We start from the raw sequence: 23,896 nt of genomic DNA, 5'->3' as shown, positions 1-23,896 counted from the left end.
GTATTCGAGAATCCAAGTTCGAATTCAATATTCGATATAACCGAATCGAATTCGGATATCCTATTCATACTAAATAGTTAATCGGATTCGAATTCGGATATGACCTTATTCGATTCAATAAATATCCGAATTCGATCGATTATTTAATTCTTATATATAATATATAAAATTTTTTATATAGTTTATATATAATAATTAAGTTATAGAAATAATTTATATATTTTATATCAATAAAATATTTATTTTATATTTATTAATTATCTAAAATAATTAATTAATCGAATCAAATATTTGAATATTTAATCGGATTCAAATTTGGATATTAATTTTCAATATCCGTCGGATATCGAATTGAATTTGAATCTTGAAATTTCTAATCGGATTCGAATTCAGATATTGCCTGACATGATTCCAATTCTATCTGTTTACACCCCTAAAAGAGAGTAGGGGGAGGCACATGTGAGCTCGTGGTGAGAGGACTCCTCACCTCCCCTCTTTCCTCTTTCTATTATATATATTATAATGTCAGGTTATAGGTTATAACCTGAATAATCTACACTGCTTGCCCACATTTTAGTCTATCACTTCAGACATTATTTTGTTGGGGCCTTCAAATGATACCCACTGCCTAAAAGAACAAAAAGTATTATCTGTAATCAATAACATAATCAAAACTATTAAGAGTTTGCCTACTAAATTTTTGGCACTTTGAATCCATAGATAACTCGTTCAAATAAGATTTCAAATGATTTGCACTATAATTTACATGACGAGTTTGAGGTTAATATTTTGCACCTCCTAGTTAATAGCAAGAGCCGAATCATCAGGAAGCTCATTGGTAGTTTGTGTGAGTTGAAAGAGCATGGAATCGCCAAATAGCAGGTAAGATTCCAAAGTGAAGGATGCGAGATTATGATCTTGGAATCAACAGATATCACGCAGGAGCCAGTATCTAGTATTCTGTTTCTAGAACCCCATCAATGAGACCAAACTCTAAAGCCTGAAAAAGAAGCATATAAGAGTGAGATTCTGATCATTAATGAGGAACATGAAACACCTATATGTTGGTTCTCTACCAAGGAAATCTCCAGGAATAACCAGGTAGATGACTGAAATTATCTCTGTAGAAAAGAAAACACAGGCATAGAACAACATTACCTCAGAAGCAGATAAAAAACGATCTCTCTCAGTGTACTGTTGAACTTTCTCTAGAGGTTGGCCGGTAAAAGCAGCATACATCTTGTCAATTTTCTGCATAAATTACGAGGATAGAATGTAAGGCCGGAGGTGTGGCTTAGATGTTTGTTAAGGTTGAATGTCCATAGCCCCAAGCAAGACGGTTAGGAACCATTAAAAAATGCCAGAAGGTAAGATTTGACTTGTAAGTCCTTGTTTCCAAATTGAACATATCATCAATAAGAAACCCATAACAAATTAAAAGCTAAATTTCAACTGAATTGACTAGGTAAAGTTTCAGGTTGACCAAGTCTATAATCAGCTTTTAGTCTAATTATTGAAATATCAACCAGAAAAGCTATGGTTTCACAAGAAAATATAGTCAAGTCATCAATTACTCAAATCAGACCACAAGCTTTCAAAAGAAATAGAATCTAACATGACGAGATTGAACGGCTTCATTGACTTGGCGCCTCACATCCTCCACATGACCCTACAAACAAACAATACATAGTCAATATACATGATTTATGGATCTAAAAAAAATATATATACATGGCTTATGGTAAAAGAAAGCACAGTCTGGTTCATCAAAAAAAAAGGAAGAAATTGAAAATTTGAGCAGTAGTCATGCTTAGGACCTCTGTGCTGTGTATATGCAAGCCTTAAAATTCCAACAGCTAGGGGAATAAAGTTGACACCGATTGAAAAAGTGACTACATGACCATTCCCATTGGTTCCCCAACTGATACATGGTCTAGCCTGGTTGAATGATCCCTCCACCTGGCCAAAATGGGTGAGATCATCTAAAGAACTATAACCTAAACTATCCAGTTTTTTATGTACATAAATTGGACATCACAACTGATTTATTCAATTAAGTCTCTTTTAGGTCAGAGATAAACCATAAAAACAATTCAAAATGGAAACAGATCATGGGAGGATACGTAAAGAAAAAGAGGAGCAGGAGCTTGCAGGACCAAACAAATCTGTACCTTGCAAAATATGTTTGTTGTGACCCTCTGACCCTCAAAATAGAGGTCCACCAAAATCCCTGGTCAAGTAGGAATAGGGTAACAGCTAGGGATGCAACTTAAGTGGGTTTGGGTCAAACATTTGCCAAAATTTGAATGGGCCTGGGCCTGATGCTGTTTAAATGCAAGTTAGGTACCCAACTTGCACCCCTAGTAACAGCAGTATTTGAAGCCAAGGCAATGAGATGGGAATAACAGCAGTACTCTAAAATTTGAGATTTCCACATTGAAAATCTTATTAAAAAATGAATAAACATATAAAGAAAATGCAAATGAACTTCCATCAAAGGCAAAAGGTTGCATCCAATGGTCAATTCTTACCCCACATCCACTCTGTGGTTGATGTATCATAATACGTGCATTTGGCATTGCATAGCGCATTCCCTTCTCTCCACCAGCAAGAAGCAGTGCTCCTTGGCTTGCAGCTACTCCAAAACACACAGTGCCTACCTTAGGCTTTATCTGCAAGTTGCAACAATTGATCAAATGTTGGCTGAGGAGGTGATTAATTGTTAAAGGTAAAAGAAAATTCAAAAGACGAGGAACGCAACTTGTTAATGTATAAAAATAAACTGACATATTCCAATATTTGCATATCTGAAATGCACACCCAATATCTTTACAAAAGAGGAAAACTAAGATTCTCATCTGCTAGGTTAGGATGCCTTCCACCCAATATCCACCACAGTACACTTGCAAGGAGCATACATGTAAAAGTGCCATCTTGTAATCTCCCAACCCTGTCAAACACCACCAGGGATATCTAGCCAATATAGACCTAGTAATAAAAACATTACAAGTGCCTAAAAAAGTCATTTTTGAGCTATCCATTATAACTTGTCCAACAACTTAATAGAAGAGCCCAGCAGATTATATATTTGCAGTCATCACATAAGGTAAATCTTGTAGTGGATATTCAAGTTGGAAGCCCATAAAATGTGGATCAAACACATGAATGGAAATACCACACCCAGTATACAAGTTAACCATAAAGCAGTAACAACATAGCAAGATTGTTGTTCTAGGCTTTAAAAATCTTGAATTTCTAAGATTCTAGACTTCTAGATTTCTGACATGGTGAGTCTTGTGGTCAACATAGAAGGAAAATATAAAGAGAGAGATAAGTGCAGACAATAGAAATTAAATCTCAAATTAATTTGGATAATATCAGAGTGAGGTGGACAGAACCTTTTGCATCTATTTGTGCATGTTTCAAATTTGGAGGAAACTTAAGCCTATCAAAGAAATCCTAAATTGGAGAACTTGGACCATCTTGAAGATGAGATATTTAAGTCCCCTAATGAAACAAAGAGAAGATGGCAGCTTAAATCTTTAGCCCAATGTGATCTTGAAAAGGGAAGGAAGCAGTGGGAGGCAAATGCCAAGATGTAGATAGATCAAAGATATCTCTAATTAGAAAGATCTCTCTAATTATTGGTATTCTAAAATGAAAGGTGGATCAGATTCTCCTCATGCTCCAAATACATTTTGAACACTGTTGGAATTATTATGTAGTTTGTACCTACCAAAAAAAAATGGTGTAGTTTCTGTAGTCAATAAACAAGGGAACTCTTTCTGCATAAAAGACTTGATAAGAACCAAACAATGGTCCTCAACTCTTCAAATTAAGAAGCACCATCCACTTCAAAAGAAAACAACACTATGGAGTGCATGTTTGCATTAGCAGGTATATAGTAGACTTCAAAAAATAACAAAAATATCTGCAAGGGGAACAAACAGGCAAAGCTGTAAAGGACAACTGCAATTTATGAAATATTAACCGTGTAAACAGTGTACAAAGAAATCAACTAAGATAATATGATAATATATTAGTATGTAATAACAAATTGCACCACTGACATCCAATTAGAGAATGAAAGCCCTTACCCAAGACATGCAGTCATAAATTGCCAAGACGGAGTAGGTGCTTCCGCCAGGACAGTTCAGGTACACCTGACAAGTAAAATCATAAAACACATGAAGCAAATAAAGAAATAAAAAAAACTCAGTCTCATTATTCATCAAATAAGAAAAAATAACTCATTCTCATCTAAAAAATACACAGTAATCCAGTCACACTAGGGATTAGATGCTCCCAATGCACATTGATAATCTTGGTACTTCAAACTCATATTTTTTTTATGGTTAATATATTTCACATTACTGATAAAAAATGCATAGTAACCAAGAGTAAAACACCTTGGTCAGATCCTCTTCCAACAGACTTTGTAGGGCCACTCTATCTGATTTGGAACCTTGGAAATCCTTACACCAATCCAACTCCAATTCTTCAGTAACACATTAAATTGGGATGTCCCTACCATCCTTGAACTCCACTGCTTTTGTATTTTCACCATCTTCATCAGCTTCATTGGACTGCTGAGAGAAATCTTGATAAATACCCCTTCTACTGAACTATGACTCCAACCCTATTTTCAGTCCACACTTGTTGCCATCAGCGAACATCCTCTGTTTCCCAAACACACTTGGTAATAACAAACTCCCACTTCTTTCCTTTCTTCACTTCACTCACATCCCTAGAGTACTAAAAGCTTCCCCTTTATATATATATAAGTGAAATTCCATTGGTACCTCTCCATGCTTTACAGCGCCTCTTCTAACTTGATTTCTTAATTTAAAAAGAATTCATTTTGTATCTTCTTACCCTCAGCCCACTTGTTTCCAATAGCATATGACCCTTCACATGGTAGCACTTAGCCACACATGCCATCTTATCCCCAAATTCCCTAACTGCTCCATCTTTCTGGCTGTCCCAAGGCAGTCAACTTGAAATTATTCCTTGATATCTTGAATGATAATGTCTTCACACCTTTCCTCTGGCATAGACCAACCTCTGCCCTTACACTTAATCTGTTCCATGTTTGAGAAGCTAAACACGTTCTGGGTTTGAACCTAGCATACGCAACCACATGGACCATTCCCATCCATGTTATCATCACCAACCTTACAGCACCTTCTCTGCAACTCCAGCTTGAAGGAACAGATGAATCTGAGAAGGAGCATAAACCCTTCAACAAATTGTGATGGCTTGAGGAATAGCATCCGGACAATCTCCCACAACAGCTTTGGTAGTAAACCAAAGATTTTGCTGCCTCAATGCTTACTCATCAACTTAAAAATCCACTACAAACACCCCCTGTTTTTTTTTTTTTTTGATCAATAACGGTGGATTGAATTAATATTAAAAATATGAGAAAATTACAGGGCAAGGAGGCTAAACAATCTTAGCTCCCAAGAACAACCATTAAACATCAAAAGAACAAAAATTACAAGACAGCCCAAAAAATAGAATGTCTGTTCACCCCTTGTCTAGATAGACCATCTGCCAAAGAGTTCAAACTTCTTTTTACCCATTTGTATTGGATTTCCATGTCCTTAGTCAGCCACTTGAATTTCCTCTTTTCATTACTGTAATTCCAAAGTCTAAGACTATCCTCTTTCAGCCAGTTTACCACCACTTCAGAATCTCCTTCTATGATCAGCTTGTTAATATGCATATCCTTGATTCTTTGTACCTTCAAGAGCTGCAAGGATCTCAGCTCTCAAAGAATCTCCCACCCCAACTGGTCCAGAATACATAGCTAACAGATTCCCTTGTTCATCTCTTATTACTCCTCCTATTCCGGATGACCCTGGATTGCCCAAGCTGCTGCCATCAAAGTTCAGTTTAACAAAGTCATGGGGTGGGGGGATCCAACAAACATTTGAGGCCTTCCTCATTGGAGCAAGTTCTGCTATCTCCTTTCACTTTCTTTGCAGCTCATCAACTGAGAAATCTGCGAACAGAGCCAAGGTTTTCAGTCAGTGTATAACCCTAATGTGGATGACCTCCAGCATTGCTTCCAAACTTCTCTCCTTATCTGTAAATATTCGTGAATTTCTCTCCTCCCAAATAGTCCAACAGACTGCAGCCCTCATACACCTCCACATAAACTTGGCCCTTTTTGTTGGCCGAAATAGCATAAATGTGAATAGGCTTTGCACATTCGAAGGGGGGGTCCACCTGCACCCAAACAAAGAAGTACACCACTCCCAAATGATGTTAATGAACCGACAGAAGATTAGTAAGTGATATCCAAACTCACCATCAGCTTTACAGAGGACACACCAGTGAGGACAAAAACAACTATTGGATCTTTTTCTTTGAAGTAAATCTGCTGTGTTAACTCTTTCCAAAAAGGCTTCCCAACAGAAACTCCAAACCTTAGGAGGTATAGGATGACACCACACCTCTTTAATAGGGAAAGGCAAGCCAGAAGAAGAAGAATGTGTGAGAGCACTAAAGAAAGAGGCACAAGTGAAAGAACCAGAGGGGGTGAGATTCCAAATTCTACTATCTGCCTTTGTTGGCTCTAGGAACACCCCTTCAAGAATGGATAACAGTGATGAGATACCATCAAGCTCTATGTCCCTGATATCTCTTCGCAGGCCCAAGTTCCAGCCGACCCCAGAAATAGAATTAGAAGGAACAATGAATGAAGACATCGGTTCATTTTTAAAAGTGGAAAGGGAAAAAAGGCTTGGGAATTGGTCTTTTAGGGTGGAGTCCCCAATCCAAACATGTTCCCAAAAATTAATGAGATTGCCTGAGTGCAAGTCATACCTGATCCATAGAGAAAACAAAGGTAGAATAGCTTGAATAGCTTTCCAAGGAGATGCTCTTGTACTCCTTGCCAGAATCCCAGAGTCCCATCCATTTGCTGCAACCCCATTAATACTTCCCACTATCTTCACCCAAAGTTTGTCCTTCTCCAATGAGAACCTCCAAAGCCATTTCCCCAGAAGAGCCAAGTTCCTATTCCTTATGTTCCTGATACCCAAACCTCCCTCCCTCTTACTCCTACAAACCATCTCCAACCCCACCCTATGGTCCTTCTCCTCCCCCGGCTCCCAGAGAAAGTCTCTCATTAGTTTTTCTAATCTACTAGCCACCTTTGTCGGAATCTTGAAGATTGACAAAAAGTAAACAGGAAGGTCAACTAAAGTAGAGCTGATTAGAGTGGTTCTCCCTCCAAGAGACAAATAATTTTTCTTCCAGGTTGCTAATTTCTTTTCAAACCTCTCCACAACTGGAACTCAAAACTCACCTTTCCGAGGGTTATCACCCAATGGCAAACCGAGGTAATTAAGGGGCCAATTTGCTATTGAACATTCTAAGATGTCTGCAGCCTCAGAGATCTCCCCCTTGCCCATATTTACCCCAACTATACAACTCTTCTCAAAATTCACCTTAAGGTTTGACATTTGCTCAAAAAGTCGTATAGTGAGCTTCAAATTTCTAATCCTGTTAGGGTCCCCTACTTCACAAAAGAGTATGGTGTCATCTGCAAATTGCAAATGTGTGAGTGGAACAAGCTCCCTCCCAACTCTCCAACCTCTAATTAAGCCCCTGGAATTTGCTCTATAAATTAGTCTCCCCAGAACTTCAGCTACCAAAGTAAATAAAAAGGGGGAGAGGGGGTCTCCTTGCCTAATCCCTCTCAAGGCTGGGAAGAAATCGACCACTATCCCATTTACCAATATAGAGTAATGGCAGTTCATGATACAACCCAAGACCCATCTGCACCAATTATCTCCAAAACCAAAATTGGTCATCACCTCCATCAAGAAAGACCAATCCACCAAATCATAAGCCTTTTCCAAATCTAGTTTACAAATCACCCCTTTTTTCTTGGATATGCTCTAGAGTTTAGATTCCCCCAATGTTCTTCCCAGTCATTTGAGAATAGAAATCTATCCAACTTAGAGCAAATTGGGTTCACTTGGAGATTGGACCAAGTAAAACATTTTCTATCTAGAAATTGAAACACAACCTGACAATTTCTATCTTTATTACTAATGTTGTCTGAGTATTGATAAAAAAACGTTGTCTGAGCTAAGGTGGACAAGAAGAAAATGTCTTGGTGAGCTGAACAAGTTGAGTTGGATCTAGCGACCTGCGAGCACAAATGATCAAAGGCCCTAAGATGGTTTCCAATGCTCAAGTCAATAAAGGAATCAATGACAAGCTAAGCCAGTTGTACAAGTTGAAGAGCTTAAGAAAGCAAATGAGCTTAGAGAGTTCAGGTAGCAAAAGTGTCAAGAGAGTTCACATTGGGTGGCATGCACTTATATAGGTGCCCAAGAGTGCTATTGTGCTCCTTGCTCGTGGGACACTCAACTTTCGAGGTGATCACCAACTGGGTCATTGTGAAGTGTGGGTAACACAACCGTTCAAAGGTGGGACGAGGAGGCTAGCAGCAGTTACACCAACCTTGATGACTGATCGGGGCTTGGCCAGTATTCACCACATGTCCATCCAAAACGTGTGGCATTCTTCAGTATTGGCTCATCTACTAGGGGTGAGCATTCCATTTATTTGGTTATTAACCAAACCAAAAAAACCAAAATAAAATAATGAAAACCAAACCGAAACCGAATTACAAGAAAACCGAAATAAGAGAAACCGAAATTTTTTGTTTGGTTTTCAGTTAAAACCGAATTTAATTAATATACATAAAACATTATATATTATAACCTATAATATACATTATGAAACTGAGTTTCATTATAATACATTGTATATAATATATAGCATATTATATATTATAATTATATATTACATTGTTATATATTGAAATTCGGTTTTTTTGGTTAACTGAATTTCTAATTCTGAAAACCGAAACTGAAAACTGAAATTCCTAAAAACCAAACTGAATATACCAAAAACCAGAAAAAAAAAACTGAACCAAAAAAACCAAAACCGAAATTTTTGGTTTGGTTTTTCGGTTTTAACTGAATAATGCTCACCCCTATCGTCTACCATGCCGACAGTCTGAAAGGGCACCACGTCATGACTCCTCAACTCAGCCACTTGTTAGCATGGTTTAAATTGTCCCTAATATTACCACAACATATTTCCATTTTCGTGGGTAGCAACACAAATTTTTATTGGAATTGACATGTTCCCCAATGAACACTACCAGCACTATATGGAGTACAAGAGATAGTTTCTACGACATATTTCCATTTCCACTTCCATGGGTAGTGGCACAGAATTTTACTAGAAACAATGTATTCCACAGTGAACACTACCAACACTATGTAGAGTACAAGAGATAGCATTATAACATAAGTTGGAGACAATATTGTAGATATGCGTAGTAACAATGTTATTAATTGCCTAACAAGATTACCACTTTGAGCTAGCTCAATATTCGTTTCAAACATGAAGTTAAATATTAGTTTTTGTTTGTGTAATGGATTATTTGGTTGATATAGAACCATTTACATTTTCTACGAGTTTAAGTTTTGCTTTAACTTATTCCATCAATAAGCTTTGATTTACATTTTCTACGAGTTTAAGTTTTGCTTTAACTTATTCCATCAATAAGCTTTGATTCTTAAGGTTTACAAGACAACTTCGAAACGTATTCATTAGTCTAACATTAGTTCTTAACTTGGTTGAATGATTTGGAATAGGATAATAATTTAAAAAGGTGTGCCTATGTTTCTTTCATCATTTCATAAAAGATCAATCTACATTTTTGCATATTTTACAACGTTTCCACCATGTCTATAATTTTTACAATATTTGCATATGATATTTCGGACATTTCTGACATGTTTCCTATATTTGGACAACCAACATTTCCACTGACATCAACATTTTTAACCTTGCTTGTTAGCTTCTGGTTGGTCCACGTGGTAGTCTAACATAGGCCCAATTCATGCACACACCACTTGCCCCTACTTTTGAGGATGAGCTATTAAGGTCTTCGGCTGCTGGAAAAGGAGGACAAGCACTTAGTTCAACTAGTACCAGTGGTTATTGGGTTAGGTTGACCAGTTGGACTTTAAGTCCGATTCGAATCGGGCGTTAATTGTCAATGACCAATGCTTGTGCAAGAGCCAAAATTTAAATTTCAAATTTGAACTTGGGGTCTTCAAGTCACGACATTTTTCCTTCTGAGCTGATGGTCGAGCATGTACACATGACAGTGTATAAACAGAGGGAGGCATACGAGTGTGATTTGGACCATTAGTTCATATAGTTCCAGCTGCATGTACACATGGCAACTGGTACCAGTGGTTACTAGGTTAGGTTGACCAGTTGGACTTTAAGCCCAATTCGAACTGGGCATTAATTGTTAATGATCAATGCTTGTGCAAGAGCCAAGATTTAAATTTCAAGTTTGAACTTTGGGTCTTCAAGTCATGACATTTTGCCTTTAGAGCTGATGGCCGAGCATGTACACATGGCAAGTGTATAAACGAAGGGAGGCATACGAGCGTGATTTGGACCATTAGATCTTGTTCAATTTGAGCTATTAATCATCCCTATAAAAGCAGAGGACCAAAGCAAGATGCATCTGCCATTTGAGAAAGCATCTAGTGGGTGCTCAGTTAGGGTCCTTGTTTTAGGATTTTCAACTTCAACTTAAAGTCATCTATATGATAAATTTCCTTATCCTTCGCTTAACTTATGTCTTCATCTTCAAGTTTGTCCTCTACCTCATCCACTAGGTCGAGTAGTTCTAGCTTAGGGGACAAGCGAGATAGCTTGACTTCCTAACATAAGGTAGTTGGGGTAGATATTACCGAGACCACCAATGAGGTCGGGATTGAAGTCAACATTCTGAACTTGAGTCCAAGGAGGATGAGATCTAAGCTAAGACTGGTCAGGTCGACGCTCCTCCAACTGAGGTCTATGAGGGTGATGAGGAAGAGAACGTCGACAATGGTCTCCCAACTTTGCCTTGAGTAAAGTGCAATGGTGCTCCATATAGCTTAACCGATCAAGGCTTGCTTAGGATTAGGGCTAAATATAACATTCCCTTTAAGTTTGACCTTAGGTGTCTAAGGAATGGGGGAAAGCCTGTGCCCCTCACCTAGGTGAGATCTGTGTCTACAAGGACAACCTCATGGCCAACCTCAAGTTCCCTATAGACTAGGGGTATCCAAGGTTTTGAAGTTCCATGGAGTGTTCCCTTCCCAATTGGAGACAAACTCATTCAGATACCTCATAAGATTCATGTGTCACTAGCCTTCAAGGGGTGGATTTGACCTTTCACCTGTTCCATGCTCTACTCTTGAAGAAACATCCACATTAGAAGGGATACTATTACTTCTCAGCTCGTTCTAACTTAAAAGTCCTCCACAGGGCTTTGTTCTCTATCCACGACTAAAGAGGGAGTACTTTGGCTTTTCTAAGAATGGGTGCCTTGGATACTGAGCTCGCATTCCCAAAAACCAAAGTGAAAAGGGTGGATTTGACCTTTCACCTGTTCCATGCTCTGCTCTTGAAGAAACATCCTCATTAGAAGGGATACTATTACTTCTCAGCTAGTCCTAACTTAAAAGTCCTCCACAAAGCTTCGTTCTCTATCTACAACTAAAAAGGGAGTACTTTGGCTTTTCTAAGAACGGGTGCCTTGGATACTGAGCTCGCATTCCCAAAGACCAAAGTGAAAGCATTAAACAAGCTACTCAACAAGGAGAAAGCCCTTGAAGAGTTGGCTAATACCAAGGCCTACATAAGGGAGTAAACCTCCAAGGTCATGTTGATTAGGGCAGGTGTTCGACAGTGAGTATGCCCTCAACTCCAATCGATGTATTGTACTTTGTACATACTTTTGTTATGAACAAAAGAACATTTACTTCATGTGTCATTGGGTTGTTCTGCTAAATCCCCTTAGTTCATATTAGTATCATGTATGAAACCACATAGTTGTCATAATATGGGCTTAAATCTTCATAACCAGTGGATACACTTGGGGAAGTCTATCCTCATAAGGTTGTCATTCTCACACTGCCCAAGGTAGTGAAACATTGGATCTCCGTTGCTCAAGTTGTGACCTAAGGTGTGAGAATGAATGTTTACAAGAAACATTGAACTAGACCAAACCTAGAATGTTCCTAAGCTTTCTAACAAACTAGGGATGCAAACAGATCAGATTCGAATCCGATCCAATAATTGTAAATCCGACCCAATCCAATCTGAAGATTAGATCGGATCTCACAAATATTGATTCAAATTTGAATCCGATAAGGATGTCGAATATTCGTATCTAATCCGATCGGATTTCATTTAAAAAAAATTAATAAATTATTAAAAGAAAAAGGAAATATAACAGTTTAAATAAAGAAAAACAAAAAATAAAAGTATTTTTTCAACTCTTTTCGTCATATATATACATGTTTTTATAAAAAATAAATAATATAAAAATTTTACAAAAATGCAATATAAATAACATATATACGGATCGGATAGGGGTGATCTGAATCTGATCCAATTTTTATTCGGATCCGATTATCCGATCTGATCTGATTCGAAAATCCAAAATGAGGATATTTGAATCCAACAAAATAGGATCATGATCCAATCCATTTGCATTCCTAGATAGATGGAATAACTGAGTGTGTTGCTTTTAATCCCTAGACTTGATATTGATATCAAATTGAATATCAAACTCGTATATGTCAACCAATGAAATCCTTTTGAGGTCAAATACCTAGGTAAATTGGGATATTCAATGACGGTATGTCAACTGATGATCAATGTGATAGGATTTACTGCTATGTTAAGACATAGAGAATACTTTGTACAACTTCCTCGTTGGAGTCCTGAATCTACTAGTAGTAGAATTATCTAAATCCTCAATAAAGGATCCAATGATGTTGGAAGTTGGATACCATGTAATAAAGACAAAGAGGGAAAAAGTTCTTCCCTTAATGTGGTGTCAAGTATTATTAGCAAAGAGATTAATTGCAAGTTATTAATTGGGTTGTATTGACTTGATTATCACATAATGGGCTGAACCAATACACTTGGACCTTTAGGAAGTTAAGGTCCCAAGTAGTTTTAAGTTTTTAGACACTTAATAGGCTCAATTACGTAAGCCCATAATAGTTATGGCCGAATTAGCCTTGTAGTCTAGTTAAATAATTAAGTAGTCGGCCCCACTAGCTTGCGTAAAGCATGTGATATATTGGCTTTCCCATTAAGTTGTGGTCTCATGCCATAGAAAAATAATTTCTAGAAGTATTAAGGTGGTAATGGTTAATTAAAAGTCCCACATAAGAATCATAGTCAAACTAACAACTAGATAATCTAGTATGACTAGGATTTGACTATTTTGACTAGCTAGAAAAGTTCTAGTTTTTTTTTGGATTAGGATAGAAAGATTCTCTCCAACTTCATCTAATTATGTCAGGATTCCTAGATATGCAAGGAGAGGACTCTTTCAACCCTCCATAGTCCATAAATAGGATAAAAGATATAGGAATTAGATGATGAAGTTTCTTCTCCACATTGCTAAATTCGATCCAACCTAGTGAGACCAATCTTGATTAGGGTTTTGAACCCCATTCAACCAGATTCGTTAACCAACCTATCTAGCATTGTTCTAGAAAACATCACCCAAGTTCTGGAAAAGTTTTCTAAGACTGCAAACACAATAACTACACCATCTTCAACTAGTTGCAATATTTTGGAAGATCCAAGCTTGGGTGTGAACACCACTTCGATTTCTACATCTGTGAACATCTCAATCAGGTACTACACTCATTCTTGGTCCAAAAATTTAACCTTTTATGGTCCAAGAATCCCAAAGGATCCAAGGAAGAAAACTGAGTTTTCACTCCATATGCGAACTACACCATCTTCAACTAGTTGCAATATTTTGGAAGATCCAAGCTTGGGTGTGAACACCACTTCGATTTCTACATCTGTGAACATCTCAATCAGGTACTACACTCATTCTTGGTCCAAAAATTTAACCTTTTATGGTCCAAGAATCCCAAAGGATCCAAGAAAGAAAACTGAGTTTTCACTCCATATGCGATTTCAGCATTTGGGCTTCAAGAAAAATTTGGTCTTCAACCTCTCTAGTTGTTGAAAATTTTGCACAATATGGTCACTTGATGATCCATCCATATACCAGCCCAACTGATCAGTCCATTATGATGACACCTAAGAGACTAAGGGCTTGGCCGATGAGCTGGCTTAGGACGTCCTTCTTCCCAATATCCAGGTTGAGATGAGGATGCACACCTACGGGGTGATCGAGAGAACAACGATCCAGCTTAGGACGTACTCATCTTTGAGCAACCTTGTTCCTTTCATTTTTGTGGTGATCTAACTTCTGGAAAGGAGGCCAAGTGGATTAGGGGTTTATTATTAGATATAAAACTATAGTCTAATCCAATTATCAAAAACAAAAACTATAGTCTAATCCTATGCCTCCAATTTCCATTTACTATGATAGTGAAGCAACTCTGTCAAGAGCCTTTAATAGCACTTATAATGGTAAGTCCAAACTTATAAGCCTGAGACATGAATATATAAGGCCAACAATTCAGGATGGAGTTATTACAATAATAAGTATAAATTCAAGTAAATTTTTGGTTGATCCCCTTACACGAAAATTGGTAAGAATGACAACAAAAGAGATGAGACTAAAACCCTTTTCTTAGACACCAGTAATGGCAGCCAACCTAAACCAAAAATCATTAGCCTTAGGTTTGATGGGTAACAACAAGTTACTGTTATGTGACTGTTAGCATTGAAATTGGAAAAAGCTCCCATGAAAATAAATAGTAATCAGTGTCATCTGTTACTAAAGAAGGTTGAGTTAGACTCTTAATGAAATTTTGAATTGTATTAAGTACTGGAAACACAGTGGAATTTCCCCTATGTAAACGTAAAAGTGGTGCCAGTTCTCATGAGAGTTTGTGTTTCACTCCTGGGGTCATTCATGAAACTAGAAAAACAACACATAGCCATAGTAGTGTTGAACAAGTTTTTGAAACTCTTGCAAAGACAAAATGTGATTATGTGTGCGAGTGTTTCCAATCTCTCTCAAGAAAATAGTTTAAGGTTTACCACCAATAACTTTGACAAGTCATTGAAATACTAGTACTAATTCAAGGTTTAAGTTGCAGAACACTTTCTTGTATGATTAATAATGTTGTCGTAGTATAGGTTGAAAGAGACCTATGTAGTTAATAAAACAAAGTGGGGGATTATAAGATTTTAATCTCATAAGAGAATAAGAGATTAAATTCCATGGGTGTTAGATTAATTAATTACATAGTTGAAATTTATCAAAAAATTAATTACAAGGCTAATACATTTACACATACACTTTTGACTTTGAAATGTGGTTTTTTCAAAATTTTATTTTTCCAACCAAAACTCTTGCTTAATCTTCTGTTTTCACTCTTTTAAGTGGGAGCTTACTTACACTCCTTAGAAATATGGAGAAAAGAGTATAGAGACTTGCTACTACGCAATGTGTGCGCACATATACATGCATGTATAGTGCAATAAGGCATTTTAGAGGCATACTATGCTCAAACTTCACACGCACCTAGTAATCCCACATAGGGGAACTATATATTTTCCAATAACACTCAAAAATGAAGGTGTGATACAAATACACAATTGCAATTGCAAATCACAACCACAAATGCAATTGCAGTCACAAGAGCAATTGCCATTGCAAATTGTAAGTGCAATTGCAATCACCCAGCTAGTACAAATGATGGGTAACTTACAAATGCTTGAATAGGCCAGCTAGTATAAATAATCTTCTCCATTCTGCTTCTTTACTATTCATATGTGACACCTTGATGAAACCTAGACATTTCTCCTCAATGAACTATGGAAGATACTTTGAAAATTTCTTCTACCCCCAAGTTTGTCCTCTGGAATGCAAATACATTGGTTTCTTTCATTGGTTAAACATTTTATTAGTTTAACCAATCTTCTTCCTCTAATATTTCCATCTTTAAGTTCCAAAAATTTACACCAATCGTTCTCGATGCTATTCTTCCACCTCCTTTCCACCTGAAAATGAGGCTCCATCCAAAATACCTTTCAATCTAACCACATTCTTCTCGTCAAGCAACACTACTCCTTTAATCTTCTATAATCTCTAGTATCAGTTTGTCCCTAACTATTATCTCCCTCAAGTTAAACTTCTTAGTTTTGATGCTAAAAGAGCAATGCAATGGAATCTGAGTCTTCTTTCCAAAGGCACCAAAGCTAACGATGAGAGCATGGAGCACCAAATCTAGCTACTCACCAAAGCACCAAGTTGGTGTTTTTCTTTGGAGCAAATCACAAGTGTTGCACCTTTCTAGGACAGCTTCCCAACAAAAAACTCCAACCCTGAGAGGAACCGGTTTACCCCAAACCTCCAAGACAGGAGAAGCTTGTCCAGCATTGTCAGAGGACTGCACTAGAGCTTTGAAAAAAGATGCACAGGAAAACACGCTAGAGGAGCTTAAAGTCCAAATCCTATTCCCTCCCCAAAGGATCCACAATCACCCCACTCAAAATCAGAATCAAAATCAACACATTCTCAACTTCCGAATCCCTGAGACCCCTTCTAAAGCCCAAGTCCCAATCATACCCAAAACTAAATTCAGATGTAACCAAAAAGATAAAAACCAACTCCTTAAATAAGGAAAGTGAAAACATGAAAGGAAATTGCTCTTTCAAAGCATGTCTCCCACCCACAGATGCTCCCAAAATTTTACAAAAGTTCCAGAACAAAGGTCATACCAAATAAAAGAAGGTAGGATAGCATGAATGGATCTCCAAGGAGAAGCTCTTGTAGCCCTTGCCAAGATTCCCGCATCCCACCCATCAATCGCTTGCCCATGAATGCTCAAGATTACCTTAACCCACAATTTGCCACTATCCTCTATTAATCTCCAAAATCATTTTCCCAACAAAGCCACATTCCTCTCCTGAATGTTACCAATGCCTAATCCTAGGGGTGAGCATTCAGTTTATTCGGTTAAAAACCAAACCGAATAAACTGAAATTTTAAAAACCGAACTAAAAAATAAAAACCGAAACCAAAATTTAGAAAAACCAAATATATATATTATAACATATAATATGTATTATATATTATGAAATCAAATTTCAGTATATTATATATTATATGTTACATATTATATATTATATGTTACGTATTATATATTATATATTACGTATTACATATAATAATAAAAAATTCGGTTAGTTCGGTTAACCGAAATTCTAATTCTAAAAACCGAATTAGCCAAAAACCGAAATAGCCGAACTGATTAACCAAAAGCTGAAACGAAATAACCGAAACCAAAATTTTTTGTTCGGTTTTTTTGTTTTAACCGAATAGTGCTCACCCCTACCTAATCCACCCTTGATCTTACATCTAGTAACCACCTCCCAGCTAACCCTATGATCTCTTCTTTCTTCCCCTAGTTCCCATAGAAAATCTCTCATCAACTTTTCCATTATTTTGCTCACTGCCTCTAGTATCCTAAGAACTGGCAAAAATATACAAGCAAGCTAATCAAGGTCGACTTTATCAATGTGATCCTGCCACCCAAAAACAAATCATTTTCCTTCCATGAAGCTAGTCTCTTAGTGAATCTATCAACCATTGGATTCCAAAAGTTGATAATTCCCAAGTTATCACCTAAGGGCAGCCCCAAGTAGTTTAAAGATTGAGACACCACACATCCCATGATTTTTGCCCTTTCTGCCATCTCCCTCTCATCCATATTTATCCCCACCACACAACTCTTGTCAAAATTAACCTTCAAATTTGGCATTTTCTCAAATAGCTTAAACACCAATTTCATACTTCTAACCCACCTAGCATCATCTCCTTCACAGAATAAAATCCTATCATCAGCAAACTATAGATGAGAGATCAACAGGCTATCCCTACCAACCCTCCAGCTCCTCACCAAATTCCTAGAATTTGCTCTAGCTATCAATCTACCCAAAATTTCTGCAATTAGAGTGAAAAGAAAGGAAGAAAGTGGATCCCCTTGTCTCATCCCTCTAATTGTAGAAAAGTGATCAACCACTGCCCCACTCACCAAAATAGAGTATGACATGTCACAATGCACCCCTGCATCCACTTACACCATCTCTCCCCAAAACCAAAAGTCTCCAACACTTGCATTGAAAAGGACCAATCCACCAAGTCATATGCCTTCTCCATATCCAGCTTACATACTATAACGTTTTCTCCCAATTCTTCTCAAGTCCTCCACACTTTCATTTGCAATTAGGATCCGATCAACTATTTGTCTATTCATCACAAAGGCACCTTGATTATGTAAAATCAAATGAGGAAGCATAACTCTAATTCTCCAAGAAAGCACCTTGGCAATTAATTTATAAAGATTGTTTACCAAACTAATAGATCTGAACTCCTTTGGGTGAATTGCACCAGACTTTTTTGATACCAAAGCTATAAAGGTAGAATTTAGCCCCGGGATAATCACTCCTCTCTCAAAGAATTCAATGAAGACCTTATGGATGTCCTATTTAAGTATATCCCAGCAGTCCTGATAAAATGCCATTGTAAACCCATCTGGCCCTAGTGCCTTAGATCTACCCATAAAGTAGATTGCCTCCTTTATTTCCTCAAACTCAAAACTCCTTTCCGACCACACTTTGAGGTATTCTATAAATGGACTTGAAGTGATCCACAAATGCCCCTGCAATCTCAAATTGTTAAGTGAGAGTTATATCATCAACCACAAGGTTAGAAATGAAAATTTTCTTCCTCCTTCTATTAGCCAAAGCATGAAAATATTTTGTATTTCTGTCCCCCTCCTTGACCTGCTCATGCCTAGACTTTTGCCTCCAAATGATTTCTTCTTTAAATAATATATCCTCCAATTCTTTCCTTATTTTTATGAATGATAATAAATTTATTAATTCAGAAGCAAATTTAGAGTGAGTTCATACAACATCCCAGCGAGAGGCGCGAGCTGCAGCCCCTCCTTGAATCTTACAAGTAAGCTAGGAAAGAAAAGCAAGAATCACAACTAAGCCCAAAATAATTCTTCCCTATTTACCCCTTGCTTAGCTAACACATCTGACAAAGTATTTGTTGATCTCCCCACCCACTGTACAGTGACCAACATATTCCTTGTCAACCAACTAAATTTCTTCATTTCATTCTTGTAACGCCACATAGCCTCTTCAGGATTTTTCAACCAACCCACCACCACTTTGGAATCCCCCTCGATTATTAGGTGTTGTACTCCCAACTGGTTTGCAAATTGCACCCCTTGTACAGCAGCTAAAAGTTCTGCCCTGACGGAGTCCCCAATTCCCAAGGGACCTGAGTAGAGCAACAAAATCTCTCCCTTCTCATTTCTCAAAGCACCCCCCATTCCGGATAATCCTGGATTACCCATGCTACTTCCATCAAAGTTCAACTTTAGTGAGCCTTCGGATGGAGGAGACCAGCTTGTAATTGATTTGTCCTTTAGAGATGAACACCTCGCTACTGCTGACCAATTTCTCCAAAGGTCATTAAAGGAGAATTGATGAAAGATTTCCAAGGTCTTCAGCCAAGGTATTGCCCTATTTAACACACAGTCTTTCAAATCCTGACTGCTCCTTTCCTTTTCTTGAAAGATTCTAATATTCCTTTCTTCCCAAAGAGTCCAAATCAAGGCAGCACGAGCACATCTCTACATAATTCTCCCTATTGTTGTAGGCCAATAAAAGGTAGAATGGTTGAAAAGCATGTGAACTTCTACTGGTAGACTCCAACCCCCCAAACAACGAAAGTAGCCAAGCCCAAAGGTCTGTAGAAAAGGGACAAGATATTAATAAGTGGTAACAATCCTCACCGTGAGCTCTACAGAGGATACACCAATTAGGAGAAATACAGAGGAAAAGTCTTCTCTTTTGTAGGTTATCTAGAGTGTTTACTTTCCCATGGAATACTTCCCAACAAAACGCCATAATTTTTGGGGGAACTGGCCTGCACCAAATTTCTTTTGACGGAAAGGGTTGGAGAGTAGAAAGTTGAGAGATGGACTTGAAGAAAGAAACACAAGTGAAGGTTCCATTGGGTCTAGGAGTTCAAACCCTCCTATCTAGCTTGGAGGGATCCAAACAAACCTGATTAAGACAACCAAGCCAAAATTCCTTCACCTTCTTTAGCATCCAACTCCTCAATTTGATTAATCACCTCTTTCTCTCCTCAATCCTTCCAAAATGTTGGATATTCCATTCTTTGATCTTGGCTCTACGTTCCTTCATTTTCTAATGAAATTTCATTCCTTCCCAATTTACCCTTGGGTTACTTTCACTCCACCAAGCCTTTACTTTCTCTACAAATCTAGGGTGACTCAACTACATGTTGTCAAATCTAAATGGGGTTAGACCCCTTCTACCCAACTCTTCTTTGGCAATAGTGATAGGCTAGTGATCAGAAGTAACCCTAGGCAAAGCCTTTAAAACTAAATCCCCTCAATGTCCTTCTCAATCTACAGTGAACAAGAATCTATCAATTTTAGAGCAAATAGGGGTGGCCTAAAGGTTAGACCAAGTAAAGTCGTTATGCAATAGAGACACTTCCTTGAGCTCAAAGGTATTGATGAAATCACTGAATTTCCTCACATCTTCCTTCTTTAGCTACTGTATATGCTTTGTATAGAAGACTTTATGCTGTACAATTGTAACTCATTTTTTAAAAAGTAATAAGATACCCCAATTGTTGTTGATTAAAAAAGTCTGTTACCATACTCATCTTTGCTCTTTGTATTGATGTTTTTTGTCCACTGCTAAATTACCCCACTAGCTCTTGTTGCCTCAGTTATTCTTAGTTTCCTTTATTTTCTTACTGTTTTGCTTACCAGGTTTATACAGCAGTCCTTGCAAAATATAGCTCTATCAGTTTCCATTGTTTTATTGAATTTTGAAATGCTACTGAACTCCAAGAGTCATGAAAAAGGAACAAATTTGGGGCTATCAACAGTCTTATATATTAAAGAACCCAGTACCCACTAAAATCAATCTTGTTTGTGAAAGAAATGATATTGTATGATATACACATTTTAAAATAAATGTATAATTAATGCACAAACATTATATTGCACTCACCAAGCATAACTAGCCATCTAGGAGGCCAACCAACACACTATAGAGCAATTGTGGCTTGTTTCAAAATGCCTAGGTGGTGAATTGACAACAATAAAGGAACAAACGATAACATGCAATGATAGCAATGCAGAGTAGTGAAAATTGACAGTAAACACAGTAAAAGTACAAAACCATACCAGTATATCTGAATCTTCATCTATGGTGGCCAACGTAACAAGCTGTGATATAACTCGTTGAGCCACCTGTGAATTGATAGGTTGTCCAATGAAGATTATACGGTTTCTGAACAATACAGATGAAAGATCTAAAGGTCCTCCAGGAGTCATTACAGCTGGCATTATGGGAGGATTGCCTCTTTTGGCTGCTAGCACACCATAACTGTCAAGACAAGGAAATGTTATCATTCAATAGAAACCTGATAACCAAACAAATGGGTATTTGAGAAAATTTGCAACAAGGATCTACATGGTATAATTTCAGAAATTGGAGAAGGAATGAAAGCAAATTTTGATCTAAGAAGCAGGCCATCGATGACTGGGATGTTAATAAATATTCAATTTTGTATTAGAGGAAAAAAGCATCTAGTTTATGAATGAAAGCATAGGACCTATTTTTTGCTAGAGTTCATAATGAGCCCAATTGTTTTAAAACTGTGAGGCAGGGGGTATCTGATTCAAATAAAATAAAATTTATAGAAAAGGCAAAGTATTATTATATTTGTATTTCTGACTGCTGAGGTTTAAAAGGGAGAGAAATCTCAATACAGTGAGTGACTGAAGAATAGATATGGGTTCACAAAAGTATCAAAACCATACTAGAAATATTTGTCTTAAATATGGATGCCACCATGCAAAACCCATATATAAAACTATAGACAAGTCACTAAGTTTCACTTTTGATATAACACTTGTGGGCATTTTTTCTTGATTTAGTTTTTGGGCCCTCTCATGATAGTTGAACATGAGAGCACTATAAGTATGCCACATAAACCACAATTACAAAGTGAAGCATCTGCTTGCTCACATCAAACATTCTTTTTGCTTTTTAAGTAAAAGGTGCCCTAAGGCTTAGTTTGGAAAGAGTATAAATACAAATATGTAGAGTGCAAAACCTTGTATTTTGTATGGCAAGGTGCCAACCAGATGGTTGGTACAGTCTCCTGCTGGCTGTAGCAGAGACTTAGGATCGAATCCCACCTGCACCTTAGGCTCTGATTTTCAGAAACAAGCACTGACCTTCTATGTTATCCTGGAGCAATCCAGTAACATATGAAACAGTTCTTTCCTTCTTAAGATGCTTAATACATAGTTATTTTTATAAATCTTAATACATAGAATATTAAGAATCTAAAGAGCATTTACAAATTATACTAGGTTCTTCACTCTTTTTTTTTTTGGTTGGTTGGTTGGCTCTTCTCAGTTTTGAAATGTGCCTTTTAAGGAATATACTTTCATGCATAAGCATACCATAAGCTCCTTAATCAAATAACAATTCAAAAGGAAAGTGGCAATTGACATTTTTAACAACAAATAGATACTTGCAAAAAAAGCTGCAAATATTAGAAGACCAGAAAGAATACCTTGGATCGGTAGGATGGTGAACCTGCTCATTGAGCTTTAGAGGTAAACCCTGAGTTCTACTAGATATTCCTGGTTCACACAATACTCACCTAATAAATTACCCATTAGCACTCATACAAATATGTAAAAGATAACAATTCGGTTGGGTTAGATCTTAACTCTGTCATAGTTGTTCAATGTATCTATTATTTGTTAACGAATATATTATGCAAGATAGCATCCACTTGTCATGACATAAATGAACATAATCAAATTATACCATCAAACATAATTGAATTATCTTCAATGGATAAGTGGACTAAATCACTAATTAGGCCCATCAGTAATTAATCCAAGTCTTCCTTTTATTAGCATAAGTGTCAAGTTTCTTGGTAATTCAGCAGTTCATCTTTCCTTTCTCCGCATTGGACACTTAGTGTTCTCTGTTTTGGAACGTAGCTTGTAACCCCGTTAAATTTTCAAAAAAAAAATCATAATTATAAGATAAATTAATTAGGAAAATATGTAGAAACACTCACCATGGGAATTGGGCAAGGCGGCAAAAACCAATCTGCCTGAGCTTCTGTAGAATCTCAAAAAACCAAAAACAAGAGAGAGAGAGAGAGGGGAGGGGAAACATAAACATTATCATGATTTATATTTTAGAGTTCAGATAAATAGCAAACAACTTGCGCCAAAAAAGTAATTATAATAAGGCGAGAAACTAAATTTCGAGATAGAATGACCGAAAAAAATATATAAATATAGATATTAAATAAAGATAGAGAGAGTAGGATGTAATCACCTTCGAGAGGATAATGAAACAGAATCTGTGCTCCGGCATGACCCCACGAAGCCCAAACGTATAGAAATAGCTAATGAAGTTACCATTCTTCTATAAGTAACTCAGAATGAAGGCACTCCTCCCTGTTCGGTGCACAGCGAACGAGAGAAATTGGATTAGAGAGGAGAAAAAGAGAGAAGCTTTAGCGGTTTAGATAACAGGGACTCACCGAAGATCGGCAGTCAGAGAGCAGATGCAGTGTTTTTTCTCTTAGCCACTGGACGTTTGTTGCGGTCGAAGATAAGGGAGTCAGAAAGCAAAAACTCTTCCTTTCCCTACCTTTTCCTTCGAACCAAACATAGCCTAATTTTCTTCGCTGGCGCGTCCGTTTCATTTTGGAATGGCAACGGTCCGGATTCGG

At 37.3% G+C, this 23,896-nt stretch overlaps 1 protein-coding gene across 1 annotated transcript; it reads right to left on the bottom strand.

Moving 5' to 3' along the window:
* Positions 1 to 646: 646 nt before the first annotated feature.
* On the bottom strand, positions 647 to 23,851 carry CLPP6 (CLP protease proteolytic subunit 6). Its single transcript, XM_010261624.3, has 10 exons — positions 23,705 to 23,851; positions 23,497 to 23,618; positions 23,231 to 23,274; positions 22,712 to 22,781; positions 21,309 to 21,510; positions 4,098 to 4,163; positions 2,532 to 2,672; positions 1,616 to 1,669; positions 1,159 to 1,251; positions 647 to 1,000 (listed from the first exon to the last, which is right to left on the bottom strand). The coding sequence occupies exons 2-10, from the start codon at positions 23,580 to 23,582 to the stop codon at positions 953 to 955; spliced, it is 804 nt and encodes a 267-aa protein (XP_010259926.1). The 5' UTR covers positions 23,583 to 23,618; positions 23,705 to 23,851; the 3' UTR covers positions 647 to 952.
* Positions 23,852 to 23,896: the final 45 nt, after the last annotated feature.

The sequence above is a fragment of the Nelumbo nucifera genome, chromosome 2, assembly GCF_055504915.1.
Source record: "Nelumbo nucifera cultivar China Antique chromosome 2, China Antique-T2T, whole genome shotgun sequence".
Lineage (NCBI taxonomy): Eukaryota > Viridiplantae > Streptophyta > Magnoliopsida > Proteales > Nelumbonaceae > Nelumbo > Nelumbo nucifera.
The sequence above is the reverse complement of the archived record's forward strand: the minus strand, read 5'-3'. Positions and strand labels throughout refer to the sequence as shown.

Coding starts and splice junctions, on each gene's coding strand:
- CLPP6 (XM_010261624.3), bottom strand. CDS start 23,582: ATGGTAACTTCATTAGCTATTTCTATACGTTTGGGCTTCGTGGGGTCA. Junction 21,511..22,711: donor CACCATCCTACCGATCCAAG/GTATTCTTTCTG, acceptor TTGTCTTGACAG/TTATGGTGTGCTAGCAGCCA. Junction 1,252..1,615: donor AAGCCGTTCAATCTCGTCAT/GTTAGATTCTAT, acceptor TAATTTATGCAG/AAAATTGACAAGATGTATGC.